Source organism: Urocitellus parryii, chromosome 4 (genome assembly GCF_045843805.1).
Source record: "Urocitellus parryii isolate mUroPar1 chromosome 4, mUroPar1.hap1, whole genome shotgun sequence".
NCBI classification, from domain to species: Eukaryota; Metazoa; Chordata; class Mammalia; order Rodentia; family Sciuridae; genus Urocitellus; species Urocitellus parryii.
The window spans coordinates 95,322,832-95,347,283 of NC_135534.1; the positions used below are offsets into that span (position 1 = coordinate 95,322,832).

The 24,452-nt window shown below is 37.0% G+C and overlaps 1 protein-coding gene across 2 annotated transcripts in view; it reads left to right on the forward strand.

Moving 5' to 3' along the window:
* The first annotated feature begins 492 nt into the window (after positions 1 to 492).
* Elmod1 (ELMO domain containing 1) overlaps positions 493 to 24,452 on the forward strand; it is a 34,092-nt gene continuing 10,132 nt past the window's right edge. Inside the window, exons 1-7 of one of the 2 annotated variants that reach the window (XM_026399049.2) lie at positions 493 to 637; positions 762 to 790; positions 1,600 to 1,697; positions 5,570 to 5,699; positions 17,356 to 17,489; positions 21,325 to 21,393; positions 21,894 to 21,917. In XM_026399049.2, coding sequence (XP_026254834.1) covers positions 493 to 637; positions 762 to 790; positions 1,600 to 1,697; positions 5,570 to 5,699; positions 17,356 to 17,489; positions 21,325 to 21,393; positions 21,894 to 21,917 — 629 coding nt within the window. The remainder of the gene's footprint in view (positions 638 to 761; positions 791 to 1,599; positions 1,698 to 5,569; positions 5,700 to 17,355; positions 17,490 to 21,324; positions 21,394 to 21,893; positions 21,918 to 24,452) is intronic. The other variant, XM_077797716.1, reaches the window with a different exon arrangement.

Here is a 24,452-nt window from a genome sequence, read left to right on the forward strand (position 1 = left end):
GAGAACAGCAGTGCCTAATGGAGAACAGGATGAAGGAAGAAAGAATGAGAGTGGGGGAAGAAACAAATACAGGTAGTGGCTCAATAAATAACTGCCATGAGGAAGGGCTAGAAAAGAACAAGGGTGAGCTGAGAGGCTGTTCACTCAAGGGAAAGGCAAAGACTTTCTTCCCCCGCTCTAACATTAGATACAGCATTAGCACAGAAATATTGAAGAATTCTGTTTGCAAGGCACTTAGTTATTTCCAAAACATTTTAGGCAGAGGGAGGGACAAAGTATTCCAATGCTTCATCCTCAGTTTGTTGGAAAGGGGGATTCTGGAGTTTCATACAGAAAGTGTAGTTCCTGCAAATAAAGTCACAGATGTACACTTGCAAACCCCTACATCTAATTGCTGATTTTCTTGTGGGCTGCTTTTCTTGCTGGTGGTGGCTGCTCTCTGTTCTCTTCCAGAGTTCTATTGGAAGGGTGCTCTCTTTTGTTTTTTACAGAATGTTGATCCAGGTGTGCCTGTATTTTTACTGTAAGTTTTTGTGGCGCTGCCTGAAGTTTGTGATGAGGAAGCTAACTGGAAGATGTGAACTGCAACGGATCTGTTACAATACCAAACCTGGAGCTTCTAGAACCATGAAGATTGGTAAGCCGAAAAAAGAAAAATGCAGAGTTGACGGGAGTGAGGACACAATGTTAATTTCGTTATAGTAATTTTAAGCCTTTTGTTAAGGGTAATTTTTGAGTGACTTTTTGTTATTTTTTAACAGAAACATCACTGAGGGATTCTAAAAGTAAGGTAAGTAAAATTGTTTATTTTTCAACAACGGTGCGTAGGAGGCTTATCATAAAAAGTAAAAATTTTAAGAAACAGAATTATACAATTGATTGAAAACTAATGCAAGTTAAAAAGAAAGAATCATTTGCCCATCACAAACCACTGTACTTTCTACATTTGAATTTCTAGGCAGAGTTGTGAGGCACTTATAGTTTCATTGTTGAATGAACCCTTTTTTATAGGTCTTCTCACATTGTGAAATATTTCTTGAATATAGGAACAATATTAACTCTCTAGGATTTCCTCACTATTCAAATGATTTAACTTTATACTAACCTTAAGGTCTCCCAGTAAAATCAAAGAAGTCACTTCATTAGCCTTTATGGCACATAGTTGAGCATCCACATAACAGGAAAAAAAAGCTTTTTTTCAAGTTGTTTGGTTATTTTATCTTAATATTTAATTTTTGCATCCTTAAGAACTTCTTCCCATGTTCTTCCCTGTTTACTCATAGAATGCCCATTAACAGTGGGGACTTTATCGAGGGAGGAAAAGAAAATACAACATTGAAACTGATGACAATAGTAAAAACAAAACAAAAGTCTTATATATTTCTGCTTTACATCAATTACCTTTTTCAGGAAAATGGCACTAACCTTATCATGAAAAGTTCAAATTTGTTAGAATTCAAATAGGTTAGATCAGTATTTGCTTTTAGCTTACACCTTCATACAAAAACTTGAACTAGCACTTGAAGCCTTTATCCCAGTAGACCCTGTTCAAGCCATTGGCATTAACCAAAAGGGAACTGATCAAAGTGTCTTTTCCAGCTGTTGCAGACTTCAGTGAGTGTTCACCCTGATGCCATTGAAAAAACTATAGACGACATCATGGAACTGAAAAAAATTAATCCCGACATAAATCCACAGTAAGAATATGTTTCCTATGTTAGAAAATTGGAACACGAATCATGTGGCCACCTGTTTTTCTCTCTTCTTCCCTCTCTCCCACTCCCCTGTCCTTCCCTCTCATCCTAAAGTAATCATCTGCAGTGTGTCAACTCTCAGATGAAAATAAAGGGAAAAAAAAAGGTGCCTTTTCATGTTTGTAACTGGCAGGAACTTGACAATTCTGTTATGGTGTATGCTTAGCTTCTGAGACACAATGAATGTGAGAATGGGGCGGGGATACTCCTGGCGTGGGACTGTGAGACAAAGGAAGCCCATTCATTGACATCCGGATCTATTCAATGCCTGTTTTACATTAACAGTAAACATTCAAATCATAACTATACCTAAACTGATTCTGCTAGAATATTCCTTAAGGTCCCTCATGAATATTCCTTCACAACAGGCTGATATTCTTGGAGACAGTTCCTACCTGCTCATCAAGAAGACAGGCATGTGTGGGCGGAAGAGATGGTTTTTGTATGAAGACTTCAGAACTTTATAATTTATTCCTCTCATCTTGGAAGTATTAAAATGCATTTGGCAGTGTTCGTGACATTTAAAATTAGTTTTATATTCTCCACGGGGAACAGCAATTTTTCAGTAAAATTTGGGGCTTAGGACATTGGTTAGAATAAATTTCAAATTCAGATATATTTAGAGACAGTTTTAGGTGGGTAACAATCAAACTGTCTTTTAGATCTATGTACATGAGAACTTTAGATATTACCTCCGAGAAAGGCTTTTAATTACCAATGGAGTTGAAGGGAGTGTCAGAGTGTGCTTGGCACAGGTCCACCTCTTGTAAGGATTCTAGATACTAGCTGTCCAGGGGCTCATCACAAAAATTCCATTTCTACCTGTTCTCCGTAGCATTCTTCTGTAGCCACTTCATCTTATTATCTGCCATTCCCTTATTCAGCCATTAAGGTTGACTTAATTGGGCAATAAATGTATTTTAAGCCTTCTGACATGTATTTTATTCCTTTGGGAAGGTGATAAAAAGGCAGTTCATTCTAAATTAGATTGAACCAAAAATTGAAGACTACAACTGGGCATAAAGGATATATTAGTCCTCTAATCATATTTAGAGATTGGATTACATTGAATAGCAAGTCTTTTCTTTATCTGTCCTGTGAAAGTTACATAAGTTACATCGGAAAACATTCTTTGTATCTGTTCTTTTCATGTCCTTTAGAAAAAGGAATAGGCATTAGGCATTTTTCATTATGGTTTGTCTCATTGTTTGTTTTCATATCTCAATGTGGTTTCCAGAACCTTTTCTTTTCTCCTGTACTATTATTAACAGAGCCAGATATTAAAAAATTAAATATTTTTCTAAGCAAATAAAGAAATAGATGGTTAGAGTTGGGGAAAACATTTTTAAATCACAAAGATTTACTACTGTTAATCTCACTTTGTTTTAATTATGTTCTTTTAAGTGCTGCTCACAGTAGTACTAAAAATTTTTTTTTAAAGAGAGAGTGAGAGAGCGGAGAGAGAGAGAAAGAATTTTTAATATTTATTTTTTAGTTCTCGGCAGACACAACATCTTTGTTGGTATGTGGTGCTGAGGATCGAACCTGGGCCGCACTCATGCCAGGCGAGCACGCTACCGCTTGAGCCACATCCCCAGCTCCAGTACTAAAAATTACTACAAAAAAAATTAACTAACCTTGTTCCTGCCTCTTTCATTCTCTTCTCTCCCTCAAAAGCAACTCTCTTCTCAGTCCTACACTGATTTTCTGAATGACTAATGCTACTGTGTCCTTTCCTAAATTTAAATATCTTGACAGGTAATGTATCATTGGCCAGAAGTCCCAGTGACTCTGGAGATTGAGGCAGGAGGATTGCAAGTTTAAGGCCAGCCTCAGCAATTTAGTGAGGCCATCTCAAAATTAAAAATATAAAGATCTTGAGGTAGAGTTCAGGGGTAAAGTGCCCAAGGATTTGATTTTTTTTTTTTTTTTTTAGTTTTTGTTAGTATGGTAACAAGTGCCATGATGAAGGCCATTTAATTAAACACATAATTTTGAGCTTAGTGTTCCTGGATTTTCTAACATTACCCTCTATATTTGAAGTAGACCTTTTGCCCCAATTTTAGATTTAACTCTATGCATCTCATTTACACCCCCCCCCCCGAAATGATGATGATGGTGATGTCAACCATCACTTTGATTAAAATGACCACCTCTATTATGACAAAAATGTTCAGATTGAATAAAGTAGGAGCAAGAATATATTGGACAGCATCAGATTAAATTACCAACATTCAGTCATTTTTGAACCACAAAAGAATACATGACTAAAGAATTTAGAAAGAAGGGTCTGAGGTTGTGGCTCAATGGTAAATCGCTTGCCTAGCATGCGTGAGGCACTGGGTTCAATCCCCAGCACCACATAAAATAAATAAACAAACAAATAAAATAAAGGTATTGTGTCCATCTGCAACTAAAAAAATATTTAGAAAGAAATAAAAATAAAAAAGAATTTAGAAAGAATAAATAAAGAAGTCAACAGTGGTAGTGGACCCCTGTAATCCCAGCAGCTCAGGAGGCTGAGGCAGGAGGATCAAAAGTTCTAAACCAGCCTCAGCAATTTAGTGAGGCCCTAAGCAACTCAGTTTAGACCCTGTCTCTAAATAAAATATTTAAAAAGTGTTCAGGATATGGCTTAGTGATAAAGTGCCCCTGGGTTCAATCCCCAGTTAAAAAAAAAAAGAAAGAAAGAAAGAAAAAATAATAAATAAATGTGAAGTATTACCTTTAGATTTTAAAATGTCACAAATGAGAACAGGCTGCATAGGAGGATCATTTATATGATGGTATTTTTATGTAAAACAGATCTTGGTGCTTAGTCAGTCACCTGTTTAATGAAACTTATAATATTATGTGACTGCTTAGAAAGATCCTGTTTTACCTCCTATGTTGTAGGAAAGGGAAAGGGTGCTCTGATGGGTGGAAGTGATGGTCCTCTGTGTGTGGCCAGATTGCTTCCTGTTTCAGTGATATGGCTCAAGGGAACTGTTAACCAAGTAGTGTTCATTCTGAGCAGGCTCAGCAAGATGACAGGGCATCTAAAAACCATGTCCCGTGAGAGAAAATTGAAGGAATAGGGAATTGTTTTGAGTCCTGGAAATGAGATTAGAAGAAACTATTTGAAAATAAGAAGGCAGAGCAGGGGAGTGGTAGAAATGAATCTGCTCAGAGGACAGAATTTGAACTACTTGATAATAAGCAAAGCAGATTGTGTGTTCAGACAAGAAGAGTGGTTTGAATGTGCTGGGAAATCTTGTAAAGCTGTGACTTCTCTTGTCACTGGCTCATCTGTTGGGTGTACTCCCCAGAGATAGCAGTGGTGCTAGGGTTGTTTCCTTCTGTTTCATTTTGAAATTTTCTTGCCCTAAAGCCCCTGAAGGGGGCGCTCTCGCACTCTCTCACTCTTCTCTCCCCCTTAACCTTTTCCCTCACCCTTTCATATACATCCTTCTCAAGTGATTCTGATTCTCACCTAGGGGTCTACATGATCCCTAAGAACCCACTATTACCTACATTATCATTACCTATATTTTCTACATACTTTCAAGTCACCTTCATTAAGAGTGCCCTTGTATTTAAGCCAAACTGTCATAGTGTAGCTTAAGAAAAAGTCAGAATGGGAGACAAATTTTAGCCATATTCTAAGTTACCTATGTGTGAAGTTTCAGTAAATACTGTGCTTCTATTAAATAGGTTATATCTGAACAATTTCCTGAATATTCTATTTACATGAAAAGTTCTATTATGTATATGTCATGTGAGCAAAAGCCAAAGTACGTGTCTGATTTCTTCCTCACGGGTGTTTCCTCTCTTAGGTTGGGAATCTCTCTTCAGGCTTGCCTTCTTCAAATCGTTGGTTACAGAAACCTTATCGCAGATGTGGAAAAACTGCGCAGGGAACCGTATGATTCTGATAATCCCCAACATGAAGAAATGCTTTTGAAGGTTAGTCTTTGAATACACTGTCACGTAAGTCAGCTAACGTTGGCCAAGCACCTGTTATGTGCTACGTATTACTCTGGGCTTTGGGGATATGGGGATGAGTAAGACATGGGCACAGTGACTGGCTGGTAAGACCGAGTTCTCTTTCTGGGTCAGAGGTTGGAGGTAAATTTCCTGTCAGAAAAGTCATACGAGAAGTTGACTTTAAAGCCAGTTTACTTTGTAATCTGAGAAAGCATCAGAGGTGATTTCTGTGGCTCTCATGTTTGGCTCAAGTTTAGATTGTTTCACGTGTGTTGAAAGTCAATAGGAGAAATAACATTTATCAAAGAGTGTCCTGAGATTTTCACTTATGACTTTTAATACACATCAAACAAGATGAAGTTGATTTCTGCTTCAGCAACAGCTCTCTGGGGAAATTACCCAAGATCTTAATGCTGATTATTTATTCATGTGACTTGGAGAGTGTTCAAAGAGGAGGTAAAGGTTTATATTTGGCATATTAAAACTGTTGGAAAATAATATGGAGTAATAACTATTCCTGGCTGTCAAAGAAAACCTTAAAAATCTTAGAGAATCTCATAATGTATTGTTTTGTTCTGGTACTGGGGATTGACCCCAAGGCCTCAACATACTAGAAAAGCACTATGAAACATTAATAAAACTTTCCCACAACACGCTGAATTTTTGCTGGGCATGGGATGTATACCTATATATATAATAGATATTATACCTTTTATACACACACACACACACACACACACACACACACACACACACACATTTTTTTTCCCTTGGGAGAATAAGGCAGGAGGTTCACAAGTTAGAGGGCAGCCTGGGCAACTTGGTAAGGTCATGTAGAATGCTCCTGGGTTAAATCCCCAGAACCATTAACAAAAATGAATTCTTAGTTAAAGAAATTAAGACCAAAGGATAGGTTTCAGACCAACCTTTAGAACTAGTTATCTGAAATGTTTGGTATATTCACTTCTGAAAATAGATGATTTTAAGAATTAGGGTGCTTCTTTGCCTCTTCCTAGAATTATAAAATATAGTAACAAAATTGGAAGGAAGCATTGTTTAGCTGCCTTAATTTTGCTTTACTGAAAAATGTCAATAGAAGACATAATTTTAAAAATGTATTCTGTTGTGTTTTGTGTGAAGGAGCGTATGTTTTGTGTATATAAGTACTTAAGCAAATGATACATTTGTCTTTACTAATTAGTGTAGTATCTAATGTGAATCATTAAAAATTGAAGAAGTCTCATTCTTGGCAATGGTTTTTCTTCTTCCTTTTTTTTTTTTTTTTTTTTTTTTTTTGCTGCTTAATTTTAGCTAACTCACTGGATGAATTCCATCTTATTTCTTTGCCTTCTTTTCCCTGACTATTTTCTGATTCAGGTAGTCAAGTTCAAAGAAAGGATCTAACAGTGAGAATTAACAGGTGAATTAAAGTAAAAAGAAGAGGTGGTATAATTAGCAGACTGGTCTGGTCACAAGTGCCTGAACAATACATTAAAAAGGCTAAGACAGCCTCAGAATTAATAATTCTGGTGTAGGTGCCTGCTATGCAGCATCTTTAGCTGATCTATTGTATGTGGGTTCACATCTAGTAGGTTTTTAACAAATAAAGGTGAATGTTTGAGGTATTCTAGTTCATGTCAAGAATTTTTATGACATGATTTTTATCAGTGGTTATAATTTTATTATGTATGTGTTATTTTGGTTGTTACAGCTAGGTAAGCAGTAGAATGATTGTTATCTTTATTTTGGGGATGAGAAAACTATAAGTGTTTTAGCCCAGGTTCTAATTCACATATTTAATAAATAATAAAGCAGTGATGTCCAGCTCTGAGTTAGGCACTTTGAGGAAAGTCTTCTTTTCTGCCTTTCAATGACTTGCAGGCTAATTGGGATATATTCTGCATCTACAAAAATACCCCAGTCTTTTCCATAGAGCATCCCCAAATATCTCTCAAGTGTTTTCTATTCCTGCTGTCTTATTCTAGCCATCATCTCCAAGTGGGGTGTTATAGCCTTTTAATTATGTCATTAACCATTATATTCTCCCCTTCCATCTTCTAAAATACTGCTGGAGGGATTTTTCTAAAATACAGATCTAGCCATATAATTACCTACCTCGAACCCTTCAGGTTTCCCATGTCTTATAGTAGAAAGCCCATGTAACCTTAGCCTGGCATTTGGCCCCTTTTCACTATATTTTCCTTAGCAACATCTTATGCATCTCCACTACAGACAGTGCATTTCTGCCATGCTCTGTCAGTCACCATGACCTAGAATGGGATGTGCCATCCCATATGCCAATGAACTTGTTCATGCTGTTCCCTCTGCTACCCATTATTCTCACAGCAGAAGCCAGCTTGTTTTTTAAATCCTCATTCCCTGAATTTGGAGACCTTTTCTAGCTCTCTAAGCAAACATAGGAGTGGGATATTTATGCAGTGAAAATAAAACATTCATTGAGTGTTTGGTGTGGACCAAATATACAGCATTTGGGGGGGGGGAGATGCTGGGGATTGAACCTAGGTCCTTGTGTATGCAAGGCAGGCACTCCACCAACTGAGATATATCCTCAGCCTAATATTACAGCATTTTTACTTAGTTGTCACAACAAGCTTTGTTGATATAACTGGTACTTTTCCCATTTTTCAGATGAGGAAACTGAGGCTGAGTGCTGAGTGACTGTGCAAACTCACATGTTTAGGAAGGGTTGTTAACTGTAGTACTGGACTAGTCCTTGGGAGAGAAACCATGTTTTATCCATTTTTGTTTCCTGGGGGCTGACCCATGGCTTGTGTTTAATGGCCCAAAGTTTGGCTTCTTTATCTTCAAGATGGATAAGAATACCCTTGCTACCTACTTCACAAAATTATTCAGAGCAAAAGCCAGCAAACCAAGATCTGTGGCTAAGTTTGTATTTCCATCCATGCTTATAAGTAATGTTTTATTGGAGCAAAGCCACATGCATTTGTTTTAATATAGTATCTGCCTGCCACCCTACTACAAAGGCAAAGTTAAATAGTTGTTACAGAGATCATATGAATCACAAAGCCCAAAAATCTCTACCAGCTGGTTCTTTCCAAAGTTTGGTGACCCCTTGATTTATAAGCTCAGGTAATATATTGCCACATTGTTTAAGTGCTTTGCTTTATAAGAACAGGTAAGAATTATCAATGTTGCGACTTAGAGTCCTTAAGTACAAAAATTCTAGATTTCATGATCATTTGAACACAGACTGGAATTAAATTGAATAATATTGTTATATTCATACACCACTGCCCTTATGAATTATTCAAGCAGATGTGTTTCTATTTAAAGTTTTCTACCAAGTTAAGAATAAAGGCAGAAATTTAGGTGGATTCATGCATGTACTAGAAAACATACAAGCCAGAATTAAAAGGCCCTTTACTAATGGGAAGAGATAGTCCCATGGTGGCCTCCATGAAAAGCTGCTTCTCTTTGAATACTCGGGCTCCAGGGTGGAAGAACCACCTCATCCTTTCTGTTCTGCAGCAGATGAGAGACACCTGAAGCGTCCAAATAAGCCTGTGTAAGGGCTTCATTCAAAGAGAAGGGGAATCAACAGAGAGGACAGCCCATGCTGCCTGATAGTCGGACTCAGAGGGCAGCCTCCACATCTATAGCTTGTCATCTGCTGTGAGCATCACTGTTTCTAGCCCCTGGTCTCCTGCACTTGGCAGGTGGTTCTGTAATAACTCAAATCCAAGTAGCGCAGTCTTAGATGACTGGACTCCTCAGGGCCCCCATAGAAAAGGCCCATCACCTCAGTTCAAGTGTAAAGTTGGCTTCCTAGTGCAAGAAACGAGCTCACCCTGCAAGAGTGCTCTGCCACCTACCCTTACTTTTTCAGGGAAGAGCCTATTAGAAGAGAAAAAGCTCAAGGTTTCTTACAGAAATATACAAATGCATAGAGAGATACGTCATCTAAGTATTTCAACATAACTGGCTTTCATCTTCCAAGAAAGCGACCCTCACCAAAGCAAATAGGATTAACAATTTATTCAAGAAGACATTTTAGCCACTAGTCTAGTCTGCCATTATAACAGTGATTCACTTTGTACTTTGACTATATCCCTCCTTTCTTCTTTCCAACCTTCTCCCTGACCTTCTCCTTGCTGATCCTCTCCTCCCTAAAGCTCTCTCCTCCCTGAGGCTCCCCTCCATAATTGAGGAAACAGGGTTCCTCTGGATCACCTCTTTTAAAAAAAAACAAAAACAAAAACCAAAAAACAAAACAAAACAAAACAAAACAACCCTGTTTCCCCTGATGAGAGGAATCTCAGCCTCTGAGAAGGAAGCTTCTATGTTTCTCCTTTGATAGCAAAGCAATAAACTATGAAAATGGCATTTCTTTTTTTGAATATATAGAATCATTTATTATGTTTAATAGAATCAAGAATAAACATCACATTGTGTCAACTGACATGGAAAAATATTTCAACAAAATTCAACATTCCTTCATGCTAGAAGACCCGAGAAACTAGGTATAAAAGGATGGTGTCTCAACATAATAAAGGCTATATATGACAAACCCAAGGCCAACATCATACTAAATGAGGAAAAACTGAAAGCTTTCTTTTTAAAGCATTTTATTATTTAAAATTTAACTCTCCCAAACTAAGCATTTACCTAATAGATGAGGATTGTAACCTACTTACGAAATGAATTGCTTCCCTTTGCCATTTTACTCCAATCACTGGATGAAACCACATATTTTTTTTTAAACTGGGTAGGACCCTGAGATTGCTTCAAATTAATATTCAAATTAATGCTATTTCCATATAGTTTTGTTTTCTCCCCTCCCAACTTCCAATTATGGTAGTAACCAAATCAGTTCCTGAAAAATTTTTTTAAAGAGATCTTTTTCTTAGGGTCATTACCTCGTCTTCCATTATTGGGTGTCCTCTAATAAACTCAAACATTTTGTTTTGATGAATGTAGAGCACTGGAAAATTCTTATATGGATTATATAAGTATATTTTGTACATTATGTTTGAATTTTGTTTTCAGGCATGACAAGTTTATTCTAAGGTTTTTCTTTCACCCTTTGGATAAAATTACCTATTGTGGCACTAACATAAAATATTGAATAATATGAATAGTAAGTAATTTTGTTTAATGTCTAAAATAAACGTAATAAAAGAAAATGAGGGGAATCCAAGATGGCAGGCCAGGGGGAGGCAGCATTCTGTGTCGCTCCATGACCCGGATCTCAACTAGTGGGAATACTGCTTCTCTGAGAGTGATAGAAGACCCCTACACAGCTGATCCCGCGCAGAAATCACCAGTGCTGTGCCCCCTGCGCCTTAGCATTGGAGCAGGACTCCTGGCTCCTGACACCCAGTTCCCGAGTGCCTCAGCAGGATCACTGCCTCAGCACCAGTGCAGAAATCCCAGACTCCGCTCCACTTCAACGCAGGACACTCAGCTGCTACCCACCCACAGGAACTCCAGCTGCCACTCCCCTGTGGACCCCTATCTATCAACCAAGGATTCCCCAGTTGCCTCCATCTTGCAACTTGGCAGCTACTACTTTAGTCCTCTGTGTGTGGTAGTCTGCCTGCACCTGGGGACATCCCACAGGTTCTCAAGACAACCAACAGCCACAACACTGCATGCCACAGAGCTCATCTCTGAACACATGGCACGCCATGGCCTGGCTCCCCCCACCTGACCTGACACCCCAGTGCTGGAAGCAGCCCGCCTCCATCTTGGGTCAACTTCCTCACCATCTTTGGTGGGGGAAGCTCCCAGATCGGAATTCCAGCTGGCCAGGTACCCAGTTTCCAACTCCCCCCTCACCCCAGCGGCCTGAAACCCAGCACAGTAACTCCCCAACACAAAACAGCTCTCAGTGGGATGGTGCGCCGTGCAACCAGGGCACCACCCATGGGAGCCCCAGTGAGAGAGGTCCCTTAATTGGGAACTAGTAAGGGAGAAGGAGAGAGTTCAACATTTTGGAGACTAACAGAAAGACCAGGAATTGGAAATCTTCAGGCAAGATAGGGAGATAGGACCTGTTGCTTAAGTCATACGAGCAGATCCAAAAATGGACCCTTGAAGTACAGTCTCCCTTCAGGGACTGGCAGGTGCCACACCTCACTTCCAGGTGCCTTGCACCAGGACCAGCCTTCTCACCCTGGTTACCTTCACCATCCTGAGTGCAGAGATACCAGCTAACAACAGACAATGCCACTTATTGGATGAAAAGGGAAGCAGGAAAAATACTGATCTCCAACCAAAACAATTAACAATTCTGGTTTCTTCCTTTGATATTTTTATTCTTTCTCTTTTTCTTCTCCCCATCCATTCTCCCACCCTCACATCCCCAACACATGTGAAACCAAGTACTTTGCATGAATTAGGATTTTGAGGACTGGGACGTCTGAATAGTATAAAAATTACTCCAACATCTGGAGACTAAATAATATGCTAGTGAATGAACAGTGGGTTCCTAATGATATCAAGGAGGAGATTAAAAATTTTTCTTAGAGGTAAATGAGAAAACTGACACAACATATCAAAATCTCTGGAACACTATGAAGGCGGTACTAAGAGGAATGTTCATTGCATGGAGTTCATTCCTTAAAGAAGGAAAAGTCAACAAATAAATGACCTAACATTATATCTGAAAGCCCTAGAAAAAGAAGAAAAAAATCAACACCAAAATCAGTAGAAGACAGGAAATAATTAAAATTAGAGCTGAAATCAATGAATTGAAACAAAAGAAACAACTGAAAAAATTGACAAAACAAAAAGTTGTTTCTTTGAAAAAATAAATAAAATTGACAGACCTTTAGCCATGCTAACGAAGAGAAGGAAAGAGAAAACCCAAATCACTAACATATGTGATGAGAAAGGAAATATCACAACAGACACTACAGAAATACAGAAGATAATTAGAAATTATTTTGAAAACTTGTACTCCAGTAAAATAGAAAATATCAAAGGCTTCAACAAATTTCTTGAGTCATATGATTTGCCCAAATTGAATCAGGAGGATATACACATTTTAAACAGACCAATATCAAAGAATAAAATAGAAGATGCCATCAGAAGCCTACCAACAAAGAAAAGCCCAAGACCTCATGGATACACAGCCAAGTTCTTTAAGAGCAAGAACTTTAAAGAAAAACTAATACCAATACTCTTCAATTTATTTCAGGAAATAGAAAAAGAGGCAGCACTTCCAAACTCATTCTATGAGATCAATACCACCCTGATTCCCAAACCAGGCAAAGATACATCAAAGAAAGAAAACTTCAGACCAATATCTCTAATGAACGTACATACAAAAATTCTCAATTAAAATTCTGGCAAATCGAATACAAAAATACATCAAAAGGATTGTGCACCATGATAAATTGGGGTTCATCCCAGTGATGCAAGGTTGGTTCAACATATGGAAATCAATAAATGTAATTCATCACATAAATAGATTAATTAAAGATAAGAATTATATGATCATCTCAATAGATGCAGAAAAAACATTCAACAAAATACAGCACCCCTTCATGTTCAAAACACTAGAAAAACTAGGGATAACAGGAACATATCTCAACATCATAAAGGCTATCTATGCTAAGCCCCAGGCCATCATCATTCTAAATGGAGAAAAATTGAAGGCATTCCCTCTAAAAACTGGAACAAGATAGAGATGCCCTCTTTCACCACTCTATTTAACATAGTTCTTGAAACACTGGCCAGAGCAATTAGACAAAAAAAATTAAAGGGATATGGGTAGGAAAAGAAGAACTCAAATTAGCACTATTTGCAGATGATATGATTCTATACCTAGAAGACCCAAAAAGTTCCACCAGAAAATTTCTACAACTAGTAAGTGAATTCAGCAAAGTAGCAAGATATAAAATATAAAACACCCATAAATCAAAGGCATTTCTGTATATCAATGGCAAATCCTCTGAAAGGGAAATGAGGAAAACTACCCCATTTAAAATAGCCTCAAAAAAGTAAAATAAAATACTTAGGAATCTACGAAAGAGGTGAAAGACCTATACAATGAAAACTAAAGTAAGAAATCAAAGAAGACCTAGAAGATGGAAAGATCTACCTTGCTCTTGGATAGGCAGAATTAATATTATCAAAATGACCACACTTCCAAAAGCACTATACAGATTTAATGCAATTCCAGTCAAAATCCCAATGTCATTCCTCATAGAAATAAAAAAAGCAATCATGAAATTCATCTGGAAAACTAAGAGACCCAGAACAGCTAAAGCAATCCTTAGCTAGAAGGGTGAAGCAGGTGGCATCACTACACCAGACCTTAAACTATACTACAGAGAAATAGTAACAAAACTAGCATGGTATTGGCACCAAAATAGACTGGTACAGAATAGAGAACACAGAGACTAACGCACAAAATTACAATTATCTTATATCAGACAAAGGCACCAAAAAATACATTGGAGATAAGATAGTTTCTCCAACAAAGGGTGCTGGGAAAACTGGAAATCCATATGTAACAAAATGAAATTAAACCCCTCTCACCATGCACAAAATTCAACTCAAAGTGGATCAAGGACCTAGGAATTAAACCAGAAACACTTTGTCTAATAGAAGAAAAAGTAGGCCCTAATCTCTATCATGTAGGATTAGGCCCCAATTTCCTTAATAAGACTCCTGTAGCATAAGAATTAAAATCAAGAATCAATAAATGGGATGTATTCACACTAAAAAGTTTCTTCTCAGAAAAAGAAACAATCTGTGAGGTGAATAGAAAGCCTACATTTTGAGAGCAAATATTTACCCCTCACATATCAGATAGAGCACTAATCTCTAGGATATATAAAGAACTGAAAAAGCTAAACACCAAAAAAAGCAAATAACCCAATCAGTAAATGGGCCAAGGACCTGAAAAGACACTTCTCAGAAGAGGATATACAATCAATCAACAAATACATGAAAAAATATTCATCATCTCTAGCGATTAGAGAAATGCAAATCAAAACTCCTCTAAGATTTCATCTCACTCCAGTCAGAATGGCAGCTATTAAGAATACAGACAATAAGTGTTGGCGAGGATGTGGGGGAAAAGGCACACTCATACATTGCTAATGGGACTACAAATTGGTGCAGCCAATATGGAAAGCAGTATGGAGATTCCTTGAAAAACTGGGAATGGAACCACCATTTGACCCAGCTATCCCTCTTCTCAGTCTATACCCAAAGAACTTAAAAACAGCATACTGCAGGGACACAGCCATATCAATGTTTGTAGCAGCACAATTCACAATAGCTAAATTGTGGAACCAACCTATATGCCCTTCAGTAAATGAATGGATAAAACAAAAAGTGGTATATATACACAATGGAATATTACTCAGCAATAAAAGAGAATAAAATCATGGCATTTGCAGGTAAATGGATGGAGTTGGAGAATATAATGCTAAGTGAAGTTAGCCAATCCCCAAAAAACCAAATACCAAATATTTTCTCTGATATAACGAGGTTGATTCATAGTGGGGTAGGGAAGGGGAACATGGGAAGAATAGATGAACTCTAGATAGAGCAAAGGGGTGGGAGGGTAAAGGAAGGGGCATGGGGGTAAAAAAACATGTTGGAATGAGATGGACATCATTACCCTAAGTACATATATAAAGACACAAATGGTGTGAATATACTTTGTATACAACCAGAGATATGAAAAGTTGTGTTCTATATGAATTGTAATGCATTCCACTGTCATATATAGCAGATTAGAATTTTTAAACAAAAATTTTAAAAAGACTAAAGCACAAGTTCTGGCATAAACCTGTAAAAAAAGGAAATACTTATGCTCTGTTGATGGAAATGCAAATTGGTACAGCCATGTGAAAAAAACGTATGGAGATTCTTCGAAAAATTAAAATAGAACCACCATATAATCCAGCAATCCCACTAGTATGTATATATCCAAAGAAAATGAAATCAAAGAGACATCTGCATTCTCATGTTCACTGTGACTATTCACAATAGCCAAGAAGTGGAAACAACTAAAGTGTCCATCAACTGATGAAGAAATAAAAGAGTGTGTGGGACATATATCCAATGAAATACTGTTAAGCCATAAAAAAGAATGAAATCTTGTCATCAGCAACAACATGGACAGAAATGGAGATCACTGGGCTGGGGATGTGGCTCAAGCGGTAGCGCGCTCGCCTGGTATGCGTGCAACCCGGGTTCGATCCTCAGCACCACATACCAACAAAGATGTTGAGTCTGCCGAGAACTAAAAAAAAAAAAAAAAAAAAAAAAGAAATGGAGATCATTATGTTAAGTAAATAAACCTGACATATAAAGACAAGTACTGCATGATGTCACTCATATGTGGAATCTGCAAACATTGATCTGACATAAGTTGAGAATAGACGGGGACTACTAGAGGCTGGGGAAGAGAGGGAAGGATGAGGAAAGGTTGATCAATGGGTACTAAGTAAGCAAAAAAATTCTGGCGTTAAATATTCTTTCAACCTACACCTATGTAATTTTTAAAAACTTTTTATTGTGAAAAATGTTCAGCATACACAAAAATAGAGAAGATGATAGATTAAAGTCGTGAATCCATTTTAAATGAGTTTTAAAAAAAGGAAAACGAACTGCAAATTTCTATTTGTTCATACTTTCTGTCATTGAATATTATGGTTTATACTGTGTAACATGGCACAATTCACTGTAAAGCAAGGTAATTTTGTATTACTGTTCTCTAAATAAAGAATAATTTAAGTATTATATATTTATATAACTGTAAGTCTCAATCTCTCTCTTTACCTCCCCCTCTCTCCCTCCCTCTCTCATAATGATATGTGCTAAATCTGGTTTTCTATAGAAAACTTAGAAAAATAAAACTAGTTTAGTAAGCAGTAAAGAGTATAAAATGTTTATAATTTATGTTTTCCATTAGAATATAATTGATTTTAATTGATATTCTTTTTGGTAACTCTTAAACATGACAATATGCTTTGAGATTTAATCATGAACTTCACCGGTATTCCTTTGTTCAGCTGGACAATAATACGTAACTCACTCCTGTTAGAGGTAAAACTTAATAAATGAAACTCAAGTAATTTCACTTTTCTTTTTGTTAACAACGTAGCTAAATGTCTTAATTTAATGTTAGAAATGTGTTTTCTGAGGAGTTGAATAATAAATGGCTTCAAATTTTCACCTTTCCATTTATACTCTTGAAAATTTTAGAGAACTCCAAAGAGCTTTATTTTGTGGGAGATTGTCACCTACCTAATTTCCATTAAGAAATCAAATCAGGAAGGTTTAAAATGCTAAAATACACAAGTACACATTCTATTGCCTTCAGAGCACTCCTGAGATGAGGGTGAAAAGGTAACTAACCTCTTACTTTTATTAGGGAATAGTGGTTTTGGTTTTTTACTACCTATGCTGAAAAGGTCTTTGGTACCTCCAAGGAGTCTTTACCATACTTAGAGAACTACTATTGCAGATAACTGAAAGACGGTCATATCTTTAATTATAATATATTTGCACATATTCAGCTTTGCAAATTCCTTTCTCATAATGTAGTTTTCATGATCTAAACCAGTAGGAAAGGATATTTACATGTGCATATCAACAGGGAAATTCTCTTTTCTTTTGTCTTCAGTTATGGAAATTCTTGAAGCCTAATACTCCACTGGAATCTCGAATTTCTAAGCAGTGGTGTGAAATAGGTTTCCAAGGTGATGATCCTAAGACAGATTTTCGAGGAATGGGACTTCTGGGACTATACAATTTGCAGTAAGTAAAATGAAGAATAGTTGAATGTTAGAGTGATGTTTTGAAATGACAAAGTGGAGTTACTGCTATAAAAGTCACTTTCCAAAAAGTCCAAGAAAACACTCAAGTTCTCTCAGAGGTACTTCACATTGATAAAATTTAAAAAGTTACTAGCATCTTCTTCTATTTCAGCAGACTTCACATATTTTTAAAAATTATGTCAAATATATTTTTTACTTTTTTAAAATGAAAACTCTAAGCATATGCAAAAAATAAGGAAGATGTTATAACATCTTATATCGACCACTTAGATTCATTAATTGTCAAAGTTTGAAATACTTGCAATCCTGTTTTTCTGACAGAAGTATGTTAATGAAAATCCTATACTGTTTGTCATTTCACCCCTCATATTGAAACTGGATTTTCAGCCTCTGCTGCTGTAGTGTTGCAGTAGATCCCAACCACCTGCCAGTGGCATCTTTCGGGGTTCTTGTATCTTGAATTCAAAAAATGAAATCCACAGTCAAGGAAGAGTAAGGCAAAAGAGTAGGATTTATTCAAGTGAAAAGGAAAAAAGCCAGGTGCAAGTGGTGCAGGCCTGTAAGTCCAGCGGCTTGGGAGGAGGATCACCGAGTTCAAAACCAGGCTCAGCAACAGCTAGGCGCTAAGCAACTCAGTGAGACCCTGTCTCTAAATAAAATTCAAAATAGGACTGGGGATGTGGCTCAGAGTGGTTGAGTGCCTCTGATTTCAATCCCCATACCCGATAGAGAGAGAGAGAGAGAGCTTTTGCAGGGGGAGAGGGAACCCAGTAGGGGTTGCCACTTAAGCATACTAGGCTAGGAGCTGATACAGCTACTGGGTAGGGGGATTGATCTATATCTATGTCAATCAGATCTTGGAAAAGTACAAAAGCTAATGGTCAAAATCTTTGCAAAACAGGTATTGGAAAAGTACCAATGGTATTGGTTCTGCCCATGACCTTCTAATTGGCTGTTCATTTATACACCTTGAGTTTGAACTTTCCTGTAACCTCCATTCAGGTTCCCTCTCCCTTCTGTGCACCCCCACCCTCCTACCTCCACCCCAGGACAAAGGTTTGATTGGAATATTTGGAATTTTTTCTGATCATTTTCATGGAATGGCCTTTATATTTGAAAAATTCCCTAATTGGGGACCATTACCTATCCAATCTTATTTAGTATTTCCATAGGTAGTTCTAAAAAGTGTCAGCATTCCATTAACAAAAATACCATTATCACTGCTAACAATTTTTTGGTATGGGGATTGAACTCAGGGGCACTTGACCACTGAGCCACATCCACAGCCTTATTTTGTATTTTATTTAGAGACAGGGTCTCACTGGGTTGTTTAGCGCTTAGCTGTTGCTGAGGCTGACTTTGAACTTGATGATCCTCCTGCTCAGCCTCCGGAGCCACTGGGATTACAAGCATGCACCACCATGCCCAGCTCAAAAAAATGTCTTTTACATCGGTTTTTGTTCAAATGCAGTCCCATATAAGACCTATGCATTGCACTTAGTGAATATGTCCCTTGGGTCTTTATAAATTAATAGTCTCTTCTCCAGTGTTCCCTCTTTCACCTCTTCTCCTCTGTCATTAACTTGGAGAAGCTTTCAGGTCAATTGTCCTGTAAAATGTCCCATGGTCCAGATTTGTCTGCTTGCATTTGTAACCATCCCTGAATTTCCTGAAAATTGGAGGTATTCAGAAAAGCTTGAAGAGATTTAGTTGACATCACAGCAGGAGTCTGTGTCATCCCAGCACTCTTGGCCCTTGTGCTGGAATGGGTCATGGCCTGATGGCTGTATTGTATATCCCCCATCAGCTTTTCCTCCTTCCATGGTTTTTGCTGAACCAATTAATTTATTGTGCAAAAAAAAAAAAAAAAAAAAAAAAAAAAAAAGCCTTTCTATTGCTATTCTTCCCACAATTGTTGCCTGGAATTCTGTAAGAAGTTTTTCTTATTAACTATAGCTATTTGGTTTCTCTAAAATACAGGTGGAGAGATGGTTGATTTTTCTATTTAGTTGCCAATTCTCAGGTGGGAAGTTGGTGTCTTCATTCCCTTGTTAGTGGTTGACATTTTTTTTCCTTTCTCTATTTTTTAGAATATTGCTCCTTAACTCTGTGCTTTTATATGTTTACTGTGATCCGACTAATTGTACTTAATATTTTTTATGATTAAATTCAGCTCTCACTAGTCATTATTTTTCAAGACAAAGAGAGTCCTTTTGAATAAGTTCTTCTGTCTTTTGACACAACCCTATTGGTGAGGAGAGGGAGTAATATACTTTTAAAAGGAATGAAACCTTAGTCACTTTTTGTGTCATCCCATTTTCTCCCTAGATTCTTCCCTCTGATTTAAATTTAGGAAGTTTAATCATCACCTATTTTCTTATAAAATGTTTGAAATGCTACATTATCATGTAAAGTGACTGAATAGAAAGCAGACCTTAATGACAAAGGTGATGTCATAAACCACTGTTGAAGGCTGAGTTTTTGAAGAAGTGGAACTGGGACAATTTGCCTTCCGTTTAGAAAAAGTAAAAGTTAAATCTCTACCTCATCTCAATTCAAAAATTGAAAGTGAAAACAAGGTTGTTTAACTTTTAGGAGGAAATCTTTAAGATATATGAGTAAGGTGGGATCTCTTACAGACAGACAAAAAAAAAGTATTGACTGAAAAAAAAAGATTAAAAATTTTCACATATTAAAACTGATTATTTTTGTGAGCCAAGCCACCATAAAGAAAGTGAAATGAGGGGTTGAGCGCCGGTCTAGCACGTGCAAGGCCCTAGGTTTGATCCTCAGCACCACATAAAAATAAATAAATAAAATAAAGGTATTATGTCCAACTACTTCTAAAAAATAATTGTTTTTTTTTAAAGAAAGTGAAATGAACCGTCTACTGTCATGTATATCTAAAAAGAACAAAAATTAAATAAAAACATTTTTAAAAGAGAAAGTGAAATGAGACAAGATTGGCACTCACATAAATGATGAAGGGTCCATTCAGCCCATTATTCTCTGTGAGGTTGTTTGTCTTATTATTTGAGAATTGTTTTGATACACTAGATAAAGAAATATGAACAGTGTAACCAGGACAAGGTCTGTGCTGCTGCTGCTCAAAGGCCAATACTCAGGAAACCAGAGTTGGCAGGAAGGAATCAGGTTTATTCAAGGGCCAGCCCAGAAGAAGATGGAGGGGCTATATCCTCACAGCTTCATCTTGGGGGACCCAGGAACATAATGGACTTTTATGGGGAGGGGAAGGGGGAGCAGAGCAGAAAAGTACATGCTGAGTGGGGTCTTTTTTGAGGTGGGGGAGGGTCCCAGGGGTTTAACTCTGGGACACTCAACCACTGAGCCACATCCCCCCAAGCCCTATTTTGTATTTTATTTAGATACAGAGTCTCATTGAGTTGCTTAGTGCCTTGCTGTTGCTAAGGCTGGCTTTGAACTGCACCTGGCTGAGTGGGGTCTTAATCATCAGGGCAAGCTTCCTTTTTCCTTTTCTCTGAAAATCCCAATGAACCTCAACCTCTTATGCTTTTTTAAAAGATGTTTTCTGCAAATTAAATCCCACAGCAATTTACATTGCCTTAGTTGACACAGAAACTGTGGCTTTCACAACCACCCTGCCATGTCAGATTGGGGTGGGGGACACCTATTATAAAAAACTGTTCTCTAAAGGAACTGAAACTAGTAATAATCTTATGCTAGTACCCATCTCTGAGTTCAAAATATCCTCAAACTTGATAAAAGTTAATTTATTCTGCCGGTACAGAATTATGGCTTTTGTTTTGTTTTGTTTTGTTTTTCTTCAACTGCAGGTATTTTGCAGAAAGGGATTCTACAGCAGCTCAGCAGGTCCTCTCTGACTCTCTTCATCCAAAATGCAGGTAACTGTTGAAAATAAAAGATGGATTAGGCTTTATGAATTAGGTAAAGGTGACCTCTTACATGGATCTGTAGATAAAGATTATCAGGAGAGTCAGCCCACCAGGAATGAGATTTAAAGTTCTCTCAAACAAGCCCTTTTGACAAATGCTGAATAGGAGGAGCAAAACTTCAGGTACTGTTCCAGGATTTAGGATGGAAAGTGGCACCATTCAAGCAAGATATATAATTAAAGAGACTGATAATGTCACTGGGTCCAGGAAGATTGAGAGGTAGACAAGGAAGAAGTTCGGGGTTGGGAGAAAGAAAAGAATTCAGAGAAACAAGCAAGTGTGGTGGGAGAAAGAAGGAACAGAAGTCCTGAAGTAAGAAACCAACTGAGGAAGTCTGGAATTATTGAAGCTTTTTATTATTTTTTATTTTTTTGTAAATTTTAGGATTCTAACTTATTTGCATTTTAATTTACCTTTCTAAATGTTTTTCTTTAATTCGTTACATGAAGGGATATCACTAAGGAAGAAATAAGGTATTTTCCCCTTTGCTTTCATGTTTTATTGCTTTTATTTATTTGAGAATGATGAGTGGTAAGACTTTTTAAAGGAAATATAAATTTATGAAAAATGTTCAAAAAGCAAACATTTTTCAACTTTTTATGTTATAATTAATTATTTGGGGGCTGTGTCTCAATGAGCTGAAAATATGATTAAACAAATCTGATGGAAAATATCAAAGTGCCTTTTGATAGCCACGACTGTATCCGGTTTCAGGAAGTTTTAAACCCTTTACCTCGAGGGGGAACACTTGACCCCAGGAAGGACATTTCATGTGGGAATTTCATTACATAGAGCAAATCTTCCCTTCTGTTTTATGTATCTGATTTGATTGTATATAACAGCTAATGTGTGTGTCTGTGTGTGTTATTAGTTGCTCTTCTTATAAGTAGTTCCACTATTTTGCAGTCATGGTTTTGTATCACTTTTTTTCCCTCAGCATGATGGCAGGTTAGTTGTTAGTGTTCATGTTGGTTAAACAAATCTAAAATTTTATCATAACTTTCTCAAAATTCAGGAGAGGGTGGCTTAGACTCCCACTCCTTATTATATTCATTACAGTTCCATTTGGTGAAGGTTCATGAAATTACATTACACTTTCCTAGGTTTACATTTATAATCTTTTCTAAGACTGAAAATTCATTTGCTTCATTTATTTAGCAAAAGAAGGAAGAGTTTTATTAGAAAGTGAAAAGTGAAGGTAGGCACACTCCAGGTGGAATGTGGGTTAGCTCAAGAATGAGAGACCTACTTTTATTTATTTTAAGAAAACACTAAAATTACTTTGTTCTTTCTTGACTTGTTAGATGGTTAAAATCAAGCGGTTGTAACTTCATCTGAATTTATATTTCTGTAATTAAAATTGGCTGAGAGTCTGTGTGTGCTCTGTGGTGCCAGAGAAGTGTGAGCCAGAAGACATGAACCCTTCATGGTCTGGAAAGTAACAATAAGCTTAAAATATTTTTAAAAAACATTTTAAAAACCAATGTTTAATTAAAAATGACTATATGCCAGCAATACAAAGTGTTGCATTAGTATCCCCCAAACCAAAGGAATTGATGGGTCCAATACATCGTTTATCAGTTTTCTATCCTGTGCCTTTAGCAGAACATAATTGAGATCAAATTCTGGTTGTGTGTAATCCAGGTTTAAAGTAGATGGTAGATTTCAATAATTACAAGCTGATGCAGCAAAAGCTGCCTCAACTGCCTCTGCAGCTCCCGGAAGATGTCCTGTGGCTGCCTTAATTGAAGAAACTGCAAGGGCCTATGCATGGTCTTTAAAAAGGTGTTTGATGGCTTTGTTTACAGCAGCATCTCCCAATGGTGTGGAAGTAGCATGTGTGTTGACATAGGATATGTCTTCAGGTTGAACACCTACATCTTTTATAGCAGCATTCATACATCTGTTTAAAAGAGCTTATGCCAACTGTACCACCCTTCCTCTGTGTTGACTCATGTCAAGCTTAAAATATTTTTGATTAACCATTGGAAAGAGATTTTTGTCTGTGAACCATTCTCAAAAAAAATCTTTATAGTTGTTAACTCCTGTATCCACCATCAGAGAGGAATTACTTGCAGGTTTATGTGACTACTCTCATTTAAGAAGAGACTAGTGAGTGTGTCCTGTGCTTGCTAAGCATAAGATAAAATTGTAATTTTTTAAAAAAAATTTATTTGTAAAATTACCATGTTTTATCCCTCAAGTTACAATACAATTGAATAGAGGAAGCTTGTGTATTTATTGTTTCAGATTGATGGTAAATGTCACTGGATACAAATCAAAATGTATTGAAAATATTCCTATTCTTCTTCAGTGATGTCTGAAAGAAGTCAATTATGATATCAACGTAGCTTCTGTCAGACCCTGAATATTTCAGGTGCTCAACAGTGAAAAGTCAACATACACACTAGAGAAAGTTCTTTCCCTGTCTTTCAGCAAGCATGATGTATTACTGCTGTCCTAAATATCTACCTTTAGAGTCTAGAAAGAACTTGAGGGATACAAGTAAATCAGTTTATAAGGAGAATTATAACTGTGAGCTTTTATGTTGATTTATTTTTTCTGAAGAAAATGATCCCATTTGTTGTTGGTTGTAGGATTGTATTCTATAATCAAATAATTGGAAGATATCGGCCTTTTCAATACTTTCCAATGCAAATAAAGATTTAATTTAACAAACAGAGACACTATTTGCTAAAAAGACTTTGTTAAAGAGGAAATGATGCTTATAAATTCTCATACAATTTTTTAAAATTTCACATAAAATTCTTTTTAATTTGAATGAGTTTTTTTTTTTTTCTGTTTGTTTGCTTGTTTGTTTTGTTACTAGGTGTTGAATCCAGGGGTGTTTTTACCATGCAGCTACATCCCCAACCCTTTTTTAAATTTTATTTTGAGACAGGGTCTTTAAGTTACTGAGGCTGGCCTTAAACTTACAATCCTCTTGTCAGGCTCCTGAGTCACTAGGATTACAGGTGTATGCCACTTTGCACAGCTGTATATGAGTA